General features: G+C 39.1%; 1 protein-coding gene across 11 annotated transcripts in view; it reads right to left on the reverse strand.

The window, feature by feature from the left end:
- The window catches only part of szt2 (SZT2 subunit of KICSTOR complex), a 165,600-nt gene that overhangs the window by 148,933 nt on the left and 1,440 nt on the right, over nucleotides 1-15,227 (reverse strand). For all 11 annotated transcript variants that reach the window (XM_081606674.1, XM_081606677.1, XM_081606670.1 and 8 more), the window contains exons 2-5: nucleotides 11,010-11,135; nucleotides 7,205-7,378; nucleotides 5,940-6,110; nucleotides 5,484-5,606 (exon numbers count right to left, since the gene is read on the reverse strand). In XM_081606674.1, the coding sequence (XP_081462800.1) occupies nucleotides 5,484-5,606; nucleotides 5,940-6,110; nucleotides 7,205-7,378; nucleotides 11,010-11,135 (594 nt within the window). The remainder of the gene's footprint in view (nucleotides 1-5,483; nucleotides 5,607-5,939; nucleotides 6,111-7,204; nucleotides 7,379-11,009; nucleotides 11,136-15,227) is intronic.

Here is a 15,227-nt window from a genome sequence, read left to right on the forward strand (position 1 = left end):
GTAGTTTTAAATTCTTGGGGGCCCTATGACAAAAGTGTGACAACATTTACAATTAATTCTTTGTGTGCTATGGAGCTTCTGTACCGATTACATTTTTGCAAAGCAATAAAAGCTGGTAGCTCTTGAATTGTTACAAAATAAAGCTGTATTTCCTCCTTCAGTCCACTGGCTGCAATGTTGACACCTTGAGATGCCATGAGACCTAAATTCTGAACATCATGGCATGGAGTGCATCCCAGTTTTCCAATGTCTGGCATATAACCATTCATTTTATCTTTTAAACTGGTTTTATTGATCCTGTGTTCAGACAGAGGGATAATCAGTAGCCCAGCATTATGACCTGTTTGTTCTGAAGATCCTGCAGCTTCCACTTCTCTTCCTAACATGGCGCCTCCTCACCCTGACTCTCACACTGACAGGAGGAACCACAGAGCTCTGTTAGGTTAAAGCTCATCTTCTGAAGTTAATAAGTAATAGTTTGATAGAGGAAAAGCCTCTCAGACAAGCGAGATGCCCAAACTATTCTAATTAAATATTAGTCAATTAATTTCACATAATTATCGCAGTAGAAGCCATTTGTTTTTTAAATATTTAATGAATGTATGTATTTACAGTGTTTGATGTTTGTTGTAAATTATATATTCTCACAAAGAACGAGATAATTAGTCCAAGTTTGTCGTTTTTTTGAACGTTCAGAAACTACAGCGGCTGTGATGAGCCACAACAAAGGTAAAACAACCTGAACAGGTGATCAACTCTAAACCACTCGCACCTTTTTACTCTGTCTCTCTCGTCATTTAAGCACACCCGTTGCCATGGCAACCTCCTGCCTCTCCAAGCCGACCAGAGATTAAGTTAAAAACATTCAGTCCGTTACGATATTAGGTTTGCAGGCTTGATATTTATTTTGCAATGATTACTAAGTACTTCCCTGAACACAGTGGTGGTTGATGAGTTCATTTTAAACTCATCAACCAAAACGCACAGATATGTGCAACAGCTTGTAGAAAAAATATTTACTGAGATTATTATTATTGTTGGGTCATTAATTTGAACGTGTTTTGTTGATTTTTGTTATGAACGTTTTGATAAGGAGTCAGAGGAGGACGTGCTGCTCTCAGCGTCCTGGTGGGGTTCAGCTTGTCACCTACTGCCGAGATTAACATTTTGCACCGCTGCTCTAGTAAAGCACAAACAGTTCAGAAACAATATGAAATGGGAAAAAAATCTATTAAATGATTAAGTCAGGTTGTAGATTGCTCTTGAAAAACTAATCACTCACAGCTGCACAGTGAACCCACTGATTCTTTACAGCAGACAGCCGCTCCCCTCTCTTCCAGGTACTGCGTACCCCCGCTAAATCGCCTACTTTCACCCCTGGTCATGCCCCTCTAGGCATCCTAAAATTTTTTCACAGCAGACCTGAACAGCTGACCTTGAAGCTGTGTGCTTGGAAATGAAGCTACTTGAGACATTAGAAAGGAACAAAGCAATTTGTTGAGTCAAAGCCGGAGAAACAATCTTCATATTTACAGAGTTCCTGAGGGAAAATAAGGTAGATCGGTTACTGATTTTGTCGTCGATCTGCTAACCAAGCAGCTGAAGCTGCCAGACGGAAGTGAACTCCAAATTCAGTGAGCACACTGAGCTCTGGCACCCAGGCCACCTCCAGTATTGTCCATAATTGTGAATTTTTTGCAATTCAGTATGAAAGAAGTGGTTCTGAGGAAAGCCAGGGAATAGAAAGTGGAGATGGAAGGCAAACACCTTTATTTTGACAACGATTATGCTACCGATGTCATAGAAAAACTTCAAGCACATGGCCCATTAAAGGCAGCTTTGAAATAGAAAGGTGTCAGATTCCACATCCCGTACACCAACTTAAGAATCTTCTGGGTCTCTGTGTGGATCTACAGACCGCGGACGAAGCAACGTAGGACATAACCAGAGGCTTCAGCTTGAGCTGGGTAGTAAAAGAGAACAGGCTAAAAGTGGTCCAGGAGAGGCTGGATGCGCCGTTACCATGGAAATGGATCAACAACACCGTTGCAGGACAACGCACGAGGGAGAAGCTCACAGAGTGCAGATATGAGGAACAGCGACTCTGAGCATTGCATCACAGGAGGAGGTTTGCTTACAATAATTACAAAAAAAAACATTCAAGTAATGTGATTTAATAGCTGATTGACTTTACCAGCCTGACTTAACCCTGTTTTGGAGTTCAATCGCTCTTCTGTTCCTAAAGTTATTTGTTGTAGGCTTTTTTATATAGATATTTAACCAAAATACCCAATGGAGTAAATGTTGAAGTTGAAGGTGGGTTTCTGCTCAGAGCCGGCCACGCTGATTCATCCAGGTGAGGGGTTCTCCCCGTTAGTCGTCTCATGGGATCTGCAGTGTGAGACTTTTGTTTTGGCTTGGCGCCCTGAGCGATCCAGGGTGAGCTGCTTGGTGCGGGGTGTACGACCTCTCCGCTGGTTTGAGGAAGAGATGTTTCATATCCACAGGTAGCGTTGATCTCAAAGTTCACCTCCAGCCGTTGAATCTTTGTTTCTAAAAACTGAAGTTGTTGTAGAATATTGCTAATGTCCTTGGGGTCGGACGGGGGCATTTTGCCCTAGTTCTTCTTGGAGGTGAAGAAAAGTGAGGTAAAAATAAAAGTGAGAAAATCTCCTGGTCTTTAGGTTTGAAGTAATCCAGTTATGATGTCGATAATGTGAATAAAACCATAAAAATTGTGACTTTAAAAATAATTCACAAGCAAAGTTATCAGTAAGGACGGGAGAGAGCAACTCAGTTGATTAAAAACAATTATTTCTTCCTCTAGGAGTGAAAGTAACTAAGTTACATTAAAAGTAATGTTTTAGTTACTTTCATCAGCTGCTGACAACAACGCTCCACCACCTGTGAAACTTACATTGAGCTTTGCTAATTCTTAATAGCAAGTTATTTATATAATAATAATAATAATAATAATAATAATAATGGTAACATCAACAATTTGTCTCCACTTACAAGGTTGAACTGCAGGGGAGATTGTTTAACATTGTTTACCATTTTGTGCCGTTTACAACAGTACAAAAAAATGTTAGTAATTTGTGTGTGTTTTTGTGTGTTCCACTGTCTGGACAACTATAAATAGGATTTCAGACCCCACACCCCTCCCTGCCCCAGCCTCCAGGTTTTGCGTTACGGCCCTGTATGTGCTGACACAGCGCAGTGCTCCACCTGCGGCTCCACAGCTCAGATGGCTGCACAGATTTGTGACACTTATCTTAATATTAATAATTATGATGGCGTTTAGTTGGGCAACTTTACGGACTCGTTCATTCATGGCTGTTTTCACGTTTGTTGCGCTGTTCAAATTAGTATTGATGTTTGCAGTTTTCTGAAGCGCAACGCACTCCAGAAAACTGGAGTAAATATAAGTGAGGACTTCTATTTACAGCACATATATGAACTTGATATTAACAAAGACACAGCGGGACGGATCATCCGGGAAATGATTGACAGGGAAAGTCTGACTAAAACTAACTGGATGTCAGACAAATTCTGGGGTTCATGTCTGTTTATTTCCAAGCCCAAAAAGGGCAACCCACGACTCATTAAATTTGCAAGCAACTTTAGAAAGAAGAAAACAAGCCCAAAGCTGCTTATAATAAACGGAATTGGTGACCGAAACTCAAAATAGTTCCTTTTCAGCAGCAAAATGAGCATCTTCCTCCATTTTTTTTTTTACATTTCTGTCGCTGCTGATGTAACAGTGTTTAGGTTTAGTTTGTAGAATCCCACTTGCTTTATATGTATCAGTGCAATGGGGAAATAGCCGACAGAATTAGCAGACAGAAATCTTAGGTATAACGGTTTGATCGGGTTCGTCATGCCGTGTGGTGTCCAGCCACCTGGGCACAAAATAATGGCTACAAGTCCAGTTAACCAGTTTTAAAATCAGGCATTAATCAATGCTTTACTAGAATCTACCTGTGATGCATGTGGCTCAGTGTAAAGTCCTGACTGAATGAAAATCATTTATCTATTTATGTCACGTTAACGAAGAACAGCTGAAAAGTTACCAGGTTTATCAACTGCGGTAGCAATTTGGCTCCAACTCCTCCTCTTGTCATTTCTATATTCTTTGCAGAAAATGTTAAATAAAAAAATTAAATCGTGTAGTATGAACTACTGCATTAGGTAGTCAGATGTGCCCATCTTCTCTATTTAAATCTAGTGATTACTGAAGGCAATATAGTACACAGACTTCATAATCTGCACTCTGTTGGTTGAATGCAGTATTTATTTCCACTTAGGCTTTATGTTGTTTAGTTTTTATTCAAGTATGTTTTTTGTTAATGGAGACTGAGAATCCATTTTATTTTTGTTTTTGGTTGTTTTGTTTATTTAGTTTATCACTTAGTGTTATGTGTTCTTTTGAAAATAAAGTGTATCTATCTATGGCAGGAAATCGCATGCATTATTAGTCATTTCCATTAAATCAGTGTCAAAAAGTCTTGAAACAATATTATCGTTTATTGCAATAATTTTTTAGACAATTAATTGCTCAGCAAAATATGTTATCGTGACAGGTCTAACAGGCCCAAACACACGGGTTATTTTCGGAACGCAACCCCTAAGAAACACAAGGGTTCGCTGTAAATGTAGTGCTTACTTCATGTTTTTCTACAGCAGAAGTTTTGTCAAAAAAGCGTAAAAGGCTAAATTTCAAAATGTTGTAAAAACTTTTTTTTTATAAAAATATGTGGGAAAAAACAGTCCATGCATCCTCATTCCAAACACATTCACTTAATTTTTCACTTTATGGTACATGTTCATATTTTCTATTGACTGTATATCAAATATATTTTAAATTTAACTGAAGATATGACATAATACAATGTATAATATTCAATAAAATACATAACACTTAAATCTTATTGTATAGACTTGGTCATCAAATCACTACGTTGCCTGTAGGAAATGTTAATGTCCAGCAGGTGTCAGTATTGAGTGACAGTATCGACAGTTTTGCTATGTGTCGAAACCATACATGACGCCTCATCTACCCATCACTACTATACAGTTTCTTGCTGCAAAGAATGAAGGACCAAAACGTCCTCAAAAAGCAAAGTCTGCTCTGTCCAGTCATATACTGTTACTGTTGCAACTCCAACTTAGTCTGTTATCCAGGTGAACTCTGAAGTATTTCCGTTTCTCAAATCTTCTCCCATGATGGAAATAGTGTTTGATTTAACCCCGTTTCTCTTGAAATCTATAATCATTTTATTTGTTATGCTAATATTCAAGACAAGATGATTATTTCCACACCATGCCACCAAGCGGTCATCCAGGTCTCTGTACTCTGTTTCTTGACCATCTCTGATACACTTGACGTGGTGAACATGTTGGATTTCACAGTATGCAGTGATGGGGTGTCAAGCTTTTATAACATCAATAACACTATGTGCAACACAGCTTATAGGGCATACCTGTTGTTGCTGCTGATGCAGGACTTCTGCTGTGTTGCTCTCCAGAGATCTGAGCTGTTGATAGATCTGATGTAGGAACTCATTCAGGTTTGCGTTATCAAGCTGGCATCCCTGTACCAAAACCTGCAAGGGAAATCAACACTCAGCAAGGAATTGCTCCATCAGCTGTAGATGTTCATACCGTTCTACAAATTAGAATGGTATGAACAGTCTGCCCCAACATCAATATTGGGTACCAAAAAAACCACAAAACTGAACAGTACATGTTGAATTTAACTGCAGTTCCATTCAAGCCAACTAAGACAATACATAGATTTTACAATATGGTTACCTATATATTCACTCCCACACTTTAACTGACTTTGACACACACAAATACAAACACACCATCTCTCTCATATCATTAAAAAGAAAACTTGCTTTAGTTAAGTGGATGAAATACAGGATAAATATAACCTGGTGAGAAGAAAGACCAATTATTGATGAATAAACCAAAATGGTGATGAAGATCTTGGGCTTGAAAAGCTGATCTGTTCCAGGAACTTTAAATGGTTGAGCCAGTCCAGCCAGGCACTTAGACAATGCATGAAACACTTCATCAAAGATCATCTCTCCTGTGCTGTCATCCTGCAGAGTACAAACCAGGACACATCAAATAGTGCATTATGACAACAACTATGTGTTCAGCAAATCAGACAAGCCAAGTCTCGATATTGAGTTGGGGCAGTGTGCAAAATGAAATGCTTAAGATATTTTTAATTCTATATACTTTTAGAACTTTTTTATGCAACAAAAGTTTAAACAGAGGATAACCTTATGAGGCATCAATGATTAATAAAAATAATAATGAAAAATTGGATTTCAAGACACTCAAGGTCACTGTACAGTAATGCACCAAGACACAACAAAAACAACAATTGGAAAAGGTGAATTAAGTTTAATTTAAATATTAATGTACATGTTATTTAAGTAATGTATAACACCATGGCTATTCAAGGTGCGATACATAGATTCCTATTTTAAGGAACCTTAAAATAAGTTTTCCTATCCCCTTAACCTCCTGACTACCAGGAAAGAAATATTGTCCAATCACCATTTTTTTTTAAATCCCAGTCTTTGTAAGGTAACAAAAGGTTTTATGCACTTACTTTGTCTCTTCCCATAAAATGGGTTATTACTGATAAACACCATTTTTATGAATTAGAAAAAGCTACGTACAAAAGTTCCACCCCTTCACATGTGGTATCATTGAAAAGCCCTAGATGTCCTCTGAAATGAATTAATTAAGTAGAATGCAGGGGGTGGGAGATATTCAAGTTTAGAAATATCCTCTACAGAGGACAAAAATGAACTACTGGTAGTCAGGAGGATATAGAACATATGTATTTTTTACTGTATTCTTTATTTTTATGTGTAGAATTTGTATGTTTCTTTTATAGGAGAATGGATGGAAATTTTCATCTTGCTAAATTTGGTGCATTTATGACATTATCGTACGTTCATTAATAAGCACTGTCCAATTTAAATAAATTAAATTCAATATCAAAGTATTTAAAGCAATATCAAATTGAATCGTGAGGTTCTCAAGGAAAACAAACAACAAATACCCAGCCCTAGCCATTACGTATAGTCATTCCAAATTTAGAAAAGATCAATCCTGAAATTTGACATACACAACATTTATAGATGTGTGTCTGTTAACTTCTGATTAAAACTCTTACCACAATCCCTGTGGAAGGGCTGAGGTCCAGTTCAATGATGAAGCGATACCTGCGGGCCAGAAAGGTTGCCCGGGTGGATGGCATCAAAACACAGGGGGCTGTAGTTGGGATGGAATCTGGCTGCCATCCCTTCGGTTGGACAGCAGCCAAATCCAACTCATTTTCAGAGTTTTGCTGTTAAACAAAAATCCATCAAACACCATTGAGATATAGTTTCCAATATTATGAGAATAATGGGAGGCATTTGTTAAAATCAATCTTGGTGCAAGTGCATCACAAGAGATTTGATCATGAATGGAACAAAAATTTCACAACAATGAGGAAATGGCACAGCAAAGATAGAACATCAATGAGCAGACTCACCTAGGAAATGTAAAGTACCAACAAAAGTTTTATGACATTCAATACAGTCAACTTTCATGAGTCAACCTTGGTGAACAAGAGTGACATTTAAAGCTAGGCCTATAATTGCATTGCGCAGAGCATCCAAGCATGCCCATTAATAACCATCTCAGGCAGGGGACATACCTACTTTAAAGTGTCACCAACATGAGGATGTTTCTTGATTGATTTTTGCCCAGAAAGCACATGGGCAAAAGCCGTTAGTGAAACGGTCACTAGGACTGACTAGTATATATTCCATTGAGGGAAAGTAACTGTAACATATGAATTCCTCATATGTTAACACAAAGGCTCGTTTTGAAGTATAAGCTGCTACTTACAGGCAGTGGCTCAAAAAGTGGGTATGCAGGGTATGCAACGCATAGGGGCGCAGCACCAGTGGGGGCGCCAAAACCCCGTCTGGAGGGGGCGGCGCGCCGATGATGTTTTCCCATACACTTCATCACGCGCCTTCCGCTCCTTCACCTCGTGCACATAACGAGGTAAATGGGGGTGGGGGGTGGGTCGAGTGAGCGTCGCTCCTTCACCCTGACGTTCCTTCCCTGGGGTGGGGGGGTGCCGATCTATGTTTTCGCATCCACCTGAATATTGTGTAGTTGCGCCACTGCCCGCATGGCGAGGTGTCGGGGGGCGCAAGAAGCAGTACTTTATAATTGTCTGTATTCATGCTTAACTGATAAACAGCCTCCGGTCACTAGGTGGCAGCAGTGTTCAAACGAGTCAACAGGCTGCCTGTTCAAGCCGGTAGAAGTAGCTACACAGTGCCGTTGGAAAAATGAGCGGAGAAAAAAATACAAACGGAGCGGAAGTTACATATATCTACCATCATAGAGGAAAGATGGAGAAGTTTGATAGCAGAAAAAAAATGGGAGCAGACGTCACTAAAGCAAGTATGACAGTTTCATGGCCAAGCTAAGAGATTTTTATTTTCAAATACAAGAATACAGTCATAATACTACAATAACCAAGTCCAATTAGCAGAAATGTACAGAGTAGGTAAGAGGACATGGAGAAAAAAAAACAAAAAGCTATCCCGACTTATTTTCTCGAGATTCCTAGAAGCTTAATGAAAAATCGTTCGTTCCTTTTTGAGTAAAAATGCTGTTTATACAGTAAAGACGGTGATGGTGGTGAAGTCTAAACAAGACACATAGGACGATTCACCATGTTTGTTACGGTCTAAAGCAGGGGTGTCAAACTCCAGTCCTCAAGGGCCACATGTCCTGCAACTTTTAGATGTGCCTAGGCCTGTCACGATAACACATTTTGCTGGACGATTAATTGCCTAATAAATTATTGCGATAAACGATAATATTGTTTCAAGACCTTTTGACACTGATTTAATGGATAGATAGATACACTTTATTTTCAAAAGAACACATAACACTGGAACTGATGAACTAAATAAACAAAACAACCAAAAACAAAAATAAAATGGATTCTCAGTCTCCATTAACAAAAATCGTACTTGAATAAAAACTAAACAACATAAAGCCGAAGTGGAAATAAATACTGCATTCAACCAAAAGACTGCAGATTATGAAGTCTGTATACTATATTGCCTTTCAGTAATCACTAGATTTAAATAGAGAAAACGGGCACATCTGACTACCTAATGCAGTATTTCACACTACACGATTTTTTGCCCCTATTTTCTCCTTACGATAATCTTAAAACGTTGGCCGATCTAAGATTGTCTCTGGTGATTTTGTAATCGATCATCCTGCAGTGTGTGGTGTGTTACGGCAGATCGTCGTGGCCGCTCCGATCTAAATCAGGGGTTTTCCCCGACTGGGAGTTTAACGCTGAATGTGACAGGTAGCCAATCAGAAAGCGCGGATTCTCCTCCGTGCTTTCTGAGGGGAAATTACGGAGGGGAATCCCAAACAGCTGACATGGCGCAACACAAAGTCCAGCGGACATTGGAGATGATATGTGGAAACAACATTAATATTTATTCAACATTTCGTGCAAAGAATATAGAAATGACAAGAGGAGGAGTTGAAGCCAAATTGCTACCTCAGTTGATAAACCTGGTAACTTTTCAGCTGTTCTTCGTTAACGTGACATAAATAGGTTACAATGATTTTCATTCAGTCAGAACTTTACTCTGAGCCACATGCATCACAGGTAGATTCTAGTAAAGCATTGATTAATGCCTGATTTTAAAATTAGTTAACTGGACTTGTAGCCATTATTTTGTGCCCATGTGGCTGGACACCACACGGCACGACGAACCCGATCGAACCGTCATAACTAGGATTTCTATCGGTAAATGTGTGTCTCAGGGTTTGAAAATGGGCCGACAACTCGTGTAATGTGCGCTGGACATTAGACTAAGGAAATGAGGAAGGGAAGGTCAGTGGAGAGCACCGGAGCTGAGCCTTTTTTCATTCAGTGTCATCAACAGAAAGAAAAAAGGCCGGAAGAGACGACAAAGAAGATAATTAAAATGAGGTCGATGGGTTTCATTTATTGTCTGATTAATTGATTTATCGTTTATCGCGACAGGCCTAGATGTGCCCCTGCTGCACCACATCTAAATAGGGTAATTAGGTTACTAGCAAGGCTCTGGAGAATTTATCTACACAAGAAGGAGATAATTAAGCCATTTCATTCCAGTGTTTTGTACCTGTTCTGACACATCTAAAATCTGCAGGACACCAGCTGTTGAGGACTGGAGTTTGACACCTATGGTCTAGAGATGTCCCAGATTAGGATACAGGGCTTAAAGTAAAAAAAAAAAAATCCTGAGCCTGAAACTTATAGTTATGATAGAAATTAACTATATCATTGCTATTGCCACAGTTTAATAAAAAGTGTCTTTGAATAGTGCAACAATTGCTTCTAACAATAAAATTAGCAAGCTAAACACTCAAACTTAAATAAGACTTCAGTACATTTCAACTCAAAACAAAATGCCCTAAAGGTTTGCCTTACAGGCAAAAATCCCTCAACATTAAATAAGAATCCTTTCAATGTTTTTGCAAGTAATTTAGAACATGCAACATTATCAACTAAATCAGTGTTTCTCAACCTTTTTCAGCCCAGCGTCGTTTTTTTTTGTTTGTTTTTGTTTTTCTTTACCCCTAAGGTGCAGGGCGGTAAGGAAGCGTATCGATGGGGAAAAGGCAGACTGACATAAACCTTTTAAAACAACGGAAACACCTATTTTTTCCACTACCTTCAGTATCTTTCATCAAAAAAGTTTCTCGAGAAAATAATTTAGGATCTCGAGAAAGTTTCTTGGGATTGTCAGAATTTTTTACTGTGTGATTGGCCCAGCAGATTGCACCCATCCTGCATGCAATTTTATCACACAGGCACAGAAAACATGTGAAAATAGATTAGGAAGAAACTCGGGCACAAAACATGACCCATTTGTGAAGCTGAACTAACTTACCAATTCAGATGTAGAGGCTGGCCAGATGATCTGATTCAAATTCCTGAGAAACCATGCTAGACGCACATTCCTGGATATCCGATAGTCCTCCTTCATGAGCAGGAAGATCTGGTCTGCCTCCTCCACCTCGTAATGGGAAGCACAAAGTACATGATGTTACATGTAAGCCAATTGCAAGTCAATAAAAGAAGGGCTTTTACTAACACCAACAAAAACTTAAATGGCTCTCTGGTACAATCTATGTTCTCAATCTTTTCAGTTTCCGTCCATGTCTAAGTTACAGGCTAAATTTGTAGGAAAAAAATGTTACTTTTCACTGACGATGTGTGTCAGAACTCCTCCACCAATCACACAGCAGCCGTCCATCTATAGTAACAACAATTTGTTAATTCTTCACATTGCTAGGTTGCAGATGACGTAGTACCGACGTCACGCAATGCAGATGGGGGTCAGGAAGTAAACGCAGCCCATTTATTTATGTTAATCCAACATCAAAATGCCTGACGATGGTGTCGTGTACAGTTGTTCAACTGTTCAAATAGACAGAAAGAGAAATGTTATTTTTGTTTTCCAAAGGTAGTTGGTCACAAGGAAGTTAATTTTGAAAAAATTTACTGAACAAAGACAAGAAAAGTGGATCAATGATCTACAGCTAAAAACAGAAGGTGCGGAAACTAACAATGCCAGAGTTTGCAGCGCCCGGTTTCTAACAGGTAACGATCATATTGTTTAAATTGTATTTTCAAATATTTTATTGGACAGTTATTGAGAAGGTAAGGTAATTTTATTGATATAACACATCTTCAGCAACAAGGCATTTCAAAGTGCTTTATAGAAATTAAAAGGAAATACAAACAAAATAAAGGAAAGAGTAAAAGACAAAAAGGAATAGAATGTTGATCCAAAGTAAATAAACTAGATACTCCTATTGAGGGTTGCTAGATAAGTATAAGTAAGTAATCTCTGGACTTTCTAAGTATGTTCTAAATTTGTAAAAGTAATGAGTACTCTGCAGTTTCTAAGTAATAAAAAAACTAAATGTTCCTGTTCTGGAAGATTTTTTTCTGGATTCTAAGTTTGTTCCTGGGTTGCAGTAACAAGGGTCTCTCTGCATAATAATCGAAAAAGTAATCTAAGAAGCATAATATTGGTCTAAATAGTGAGTACTCTACAGATTATAAACAATAAGCTAAAGAGTGACTAGTAAACTAGAGTCTCTAGAGTCCAAGTTTGTTCTAATTCCTTTTCTGGATTAAAAGTGAGTTCTCCACAGTTTCTAACAAGTAATAATCTAAAAAGTAATCGATAAATAGGATGAGAAGACAACATTAGGTATGATATGGCACATATAGCAAGACAAAAACATGTTGGCAACATTGAGGTCAGGGAGTGTGTGTATGCAACGCACACACTCCGTATTTGCAGATCAGCCCATTTCTCTCTCAGCCCGTTCTCCCAAATAAAGTCTCTGATAAATGTGGAATAATCAAGACTGAGTCTTTGAGAGTTCAGCCATAAGATTCCAGGGTGACTTCGGGAGGGGTGAGGAGATGGGAAGGAGCAGTTTGTTTACATCAGTGGTGCCCAAAGTGGGTCCTCGAGGGCCGGCATCCTGCATGTTTTAGTTCTCTTCCTGGTTTAACACACCTGGTTCAAATGATGGCTCATTAGAGGCCTAAGAAGAACATTGACATAGTGAACAGGTTGTTACTACCACCAGGGGGAGAACTAAAACATGCAGGATGCCGGCCCTGAAGGACCGACTTTGGGCACCCCTGGTTTACATAAACTCCAGGAGATTTGAGATAGCCAGAAGGCCACAGAGAGCCAGATTCAGAATAACAAATTCTCTTTAGATCGGGCAGACGTAAAATTTCTGTCTGTCCTAGAGTCTTTAACCGGTAAATCTCTTATAGTTCATCCCAATTATTCAAATTGTGGTCGTTTCACTGAACCAAAGTAAGCAACTTCTCCAAGATCGATTCCACCCCTTTAGTGAGTTTTTGAGTCCTCAGCTGGGCTGCAAGACTCACATCCAACTTGTGTCTCTGTCCACACCAACAGCCTGAGTGTTCGCTAGTTCGGCCAAGTCTGTCACAAATTTGTCGATAAGCCAGACATCCACCAGCTCCAAACAGCAGAAATCCTGTTATCATGAATAAATCCAGGGTGTATCCTGCTGGATGTGTCCCCGCAGGACAAGAGAGCTCTCCTGTGCCCAGTCTTCTCGTTGAGGAAATTTTAATCAATTGCATTGCGAGACTGGCTGACCAGATCCATAATTTGTAGATTTGGAGGGTGTACAAAGAAAGGCTTCAAAAAAGCAACACAAGAGCAAGCAGGACGAGAATGAGTAGGGAGAGGAGCAGAGGGAAAAGCATCCACCTTCACCGAGAGCTAGAGAGGTAGAAAGTTTTAATGTACAGCACTTTGTATCAGCTGTGGTTGTTTTAAAGTGCTTTATAAATAAAGTTGGTATGGTATGGTATGGTATGGTATGGTATGGTATGGTATGGTATGGTATGGTATGGTATGGTATGGTATGGTATGGTATGGTATGGTATGGTATGGTAAAGACAAGCATTCATATAAGGTATTATTTTTACTCCCTAGCTTTGTTGTCCTCAGAAAAGGTTTGAGTGCTAATGTTGTTAGCAGCTAGGTTAGTGCTGCTAACAACAGCACTAAACATTTTACATCTTACTTTACTATTTTTTTAGGTTGTCTAAGAGCAGCAGGTGATGTAGATTCCCAACTCTGGGTCACTATCGTTAACCTGAGCTGTGACTATTTCTTCATTCTCTCTGGCCACGAACCATGGTTTTAATGGGGTTTCTGGAGATTGCTGCAAATGGTTGACCTACATTGTAGAAAAGCAGAATGACTCAAAGTTAACTCCAGCATAAATTTGGGTTTACAGAAGCTGTCATCTGGTTCTTCATACAATATCAGGTCTGCAGCACTAGATATTATGTCGGGTAAAATCCTCAAGATTACATGACAATTCTACCGAGACAATATGGGCCACATCCTAGATATACGCATATTTTTTCGAGATACCTTGTCTGTGACAGCCCATTTGGGCATTAGCATACTTGCTGTAATCCATTTTGCTTTGTTTTGAACCAAAGTAATCCACTTCATGACCCCCATCTGAATTTCATCCAGGTTACATGTCTGCAACTCAGCAATTGACATGTACTTATAACATATTATTGTAACAACCTCAAAAATATGGATATTTCCGTTTTACTTTTCTTTCAATGTCAGCTATGGCCCCCCAAAGGTCTCTGTTTGATCTTTGATTAGAGACCAAAATTGCAACATTTGAGACATGTTCAGTTGAAGCTGCACCAAATCAAATCATCCAAATAATTTGAAAAATCTGTTCACCTTGCCTGTCATGGCACTGCACCAAGAACTACTGAAAGAAACGATATGAAAACGTCAGAAAACGATACAAGTGCATCTTTGTTCTTCACAAAACGTAAAAAATAAAAAAAATGGTATAGCTTCAGAGTTTAGCAGTAGTAGGCTTTCTCCTTTATTTTTGTCAAAAGGCTACAGCAATTTCTCCCTCTAGTGATAAACCCTTATATTTGTTTAGGTTGTGTTAACCCAGAATGCCCTGCACTTCCTGATTTTGAAGTCGTCTCTGGTCTGCTTGCGTCTGCACCAGAGTTCCTTCATCCAAACCGAGACCTAGGTTTTTAGGCAAACCAGAGTCCATTTTATTGGTTAAAATCAAAGTTCAACTGCACATTCACACCTCCCCAACCAAACAAAACTTTCCAGACAAATGAGCTAGAGTTTGATTAAAGCGCTGGTGTTTTGCTCAGTCAGTGTCCAGGCAAACCGCTATTAGCTAAACATCCTGATATTAGCCTTCCGCTATAAATCTCATGCACTTACATCATCCAGAGACATTTGAACAAACAGTGGCTAGACAGGCCTGCAGGTAAGACCAGTCTAGCCACAACATGGCTGCCCAGACCCTGCTTTCTAGGGACTGGGCAGCCATGTTGGATTTTCTAAATCTAACCTCCCACTTTCCTTAAAGATTCACTACAATGTAAAAATCGACTTTTAGGAGATTTACGTCATGTTCTAATATTATTCCCCCATCAAAAACATACTTGGAGTGTTTCATGCATGTATGACAAATCCCTTAATCTCCCATGCCAAACATTTGAGTTTGTAAAACAATTGGTGGGACTG

Source organism: Poecilia reticulata, chromosome 4 (genome assembly GCF_904066995.2).
Source record: "Poecilia reticulata chromosome 4, P_reticulata-male-v2, whole genome shotgun sequence".
Lineage (NCBI taxonomy): Eukaryota > Metazoa > Chordata > Actinopteri > Cyprinodontiformes > Poeciliidae > Poecilia > Poecilia reticulata.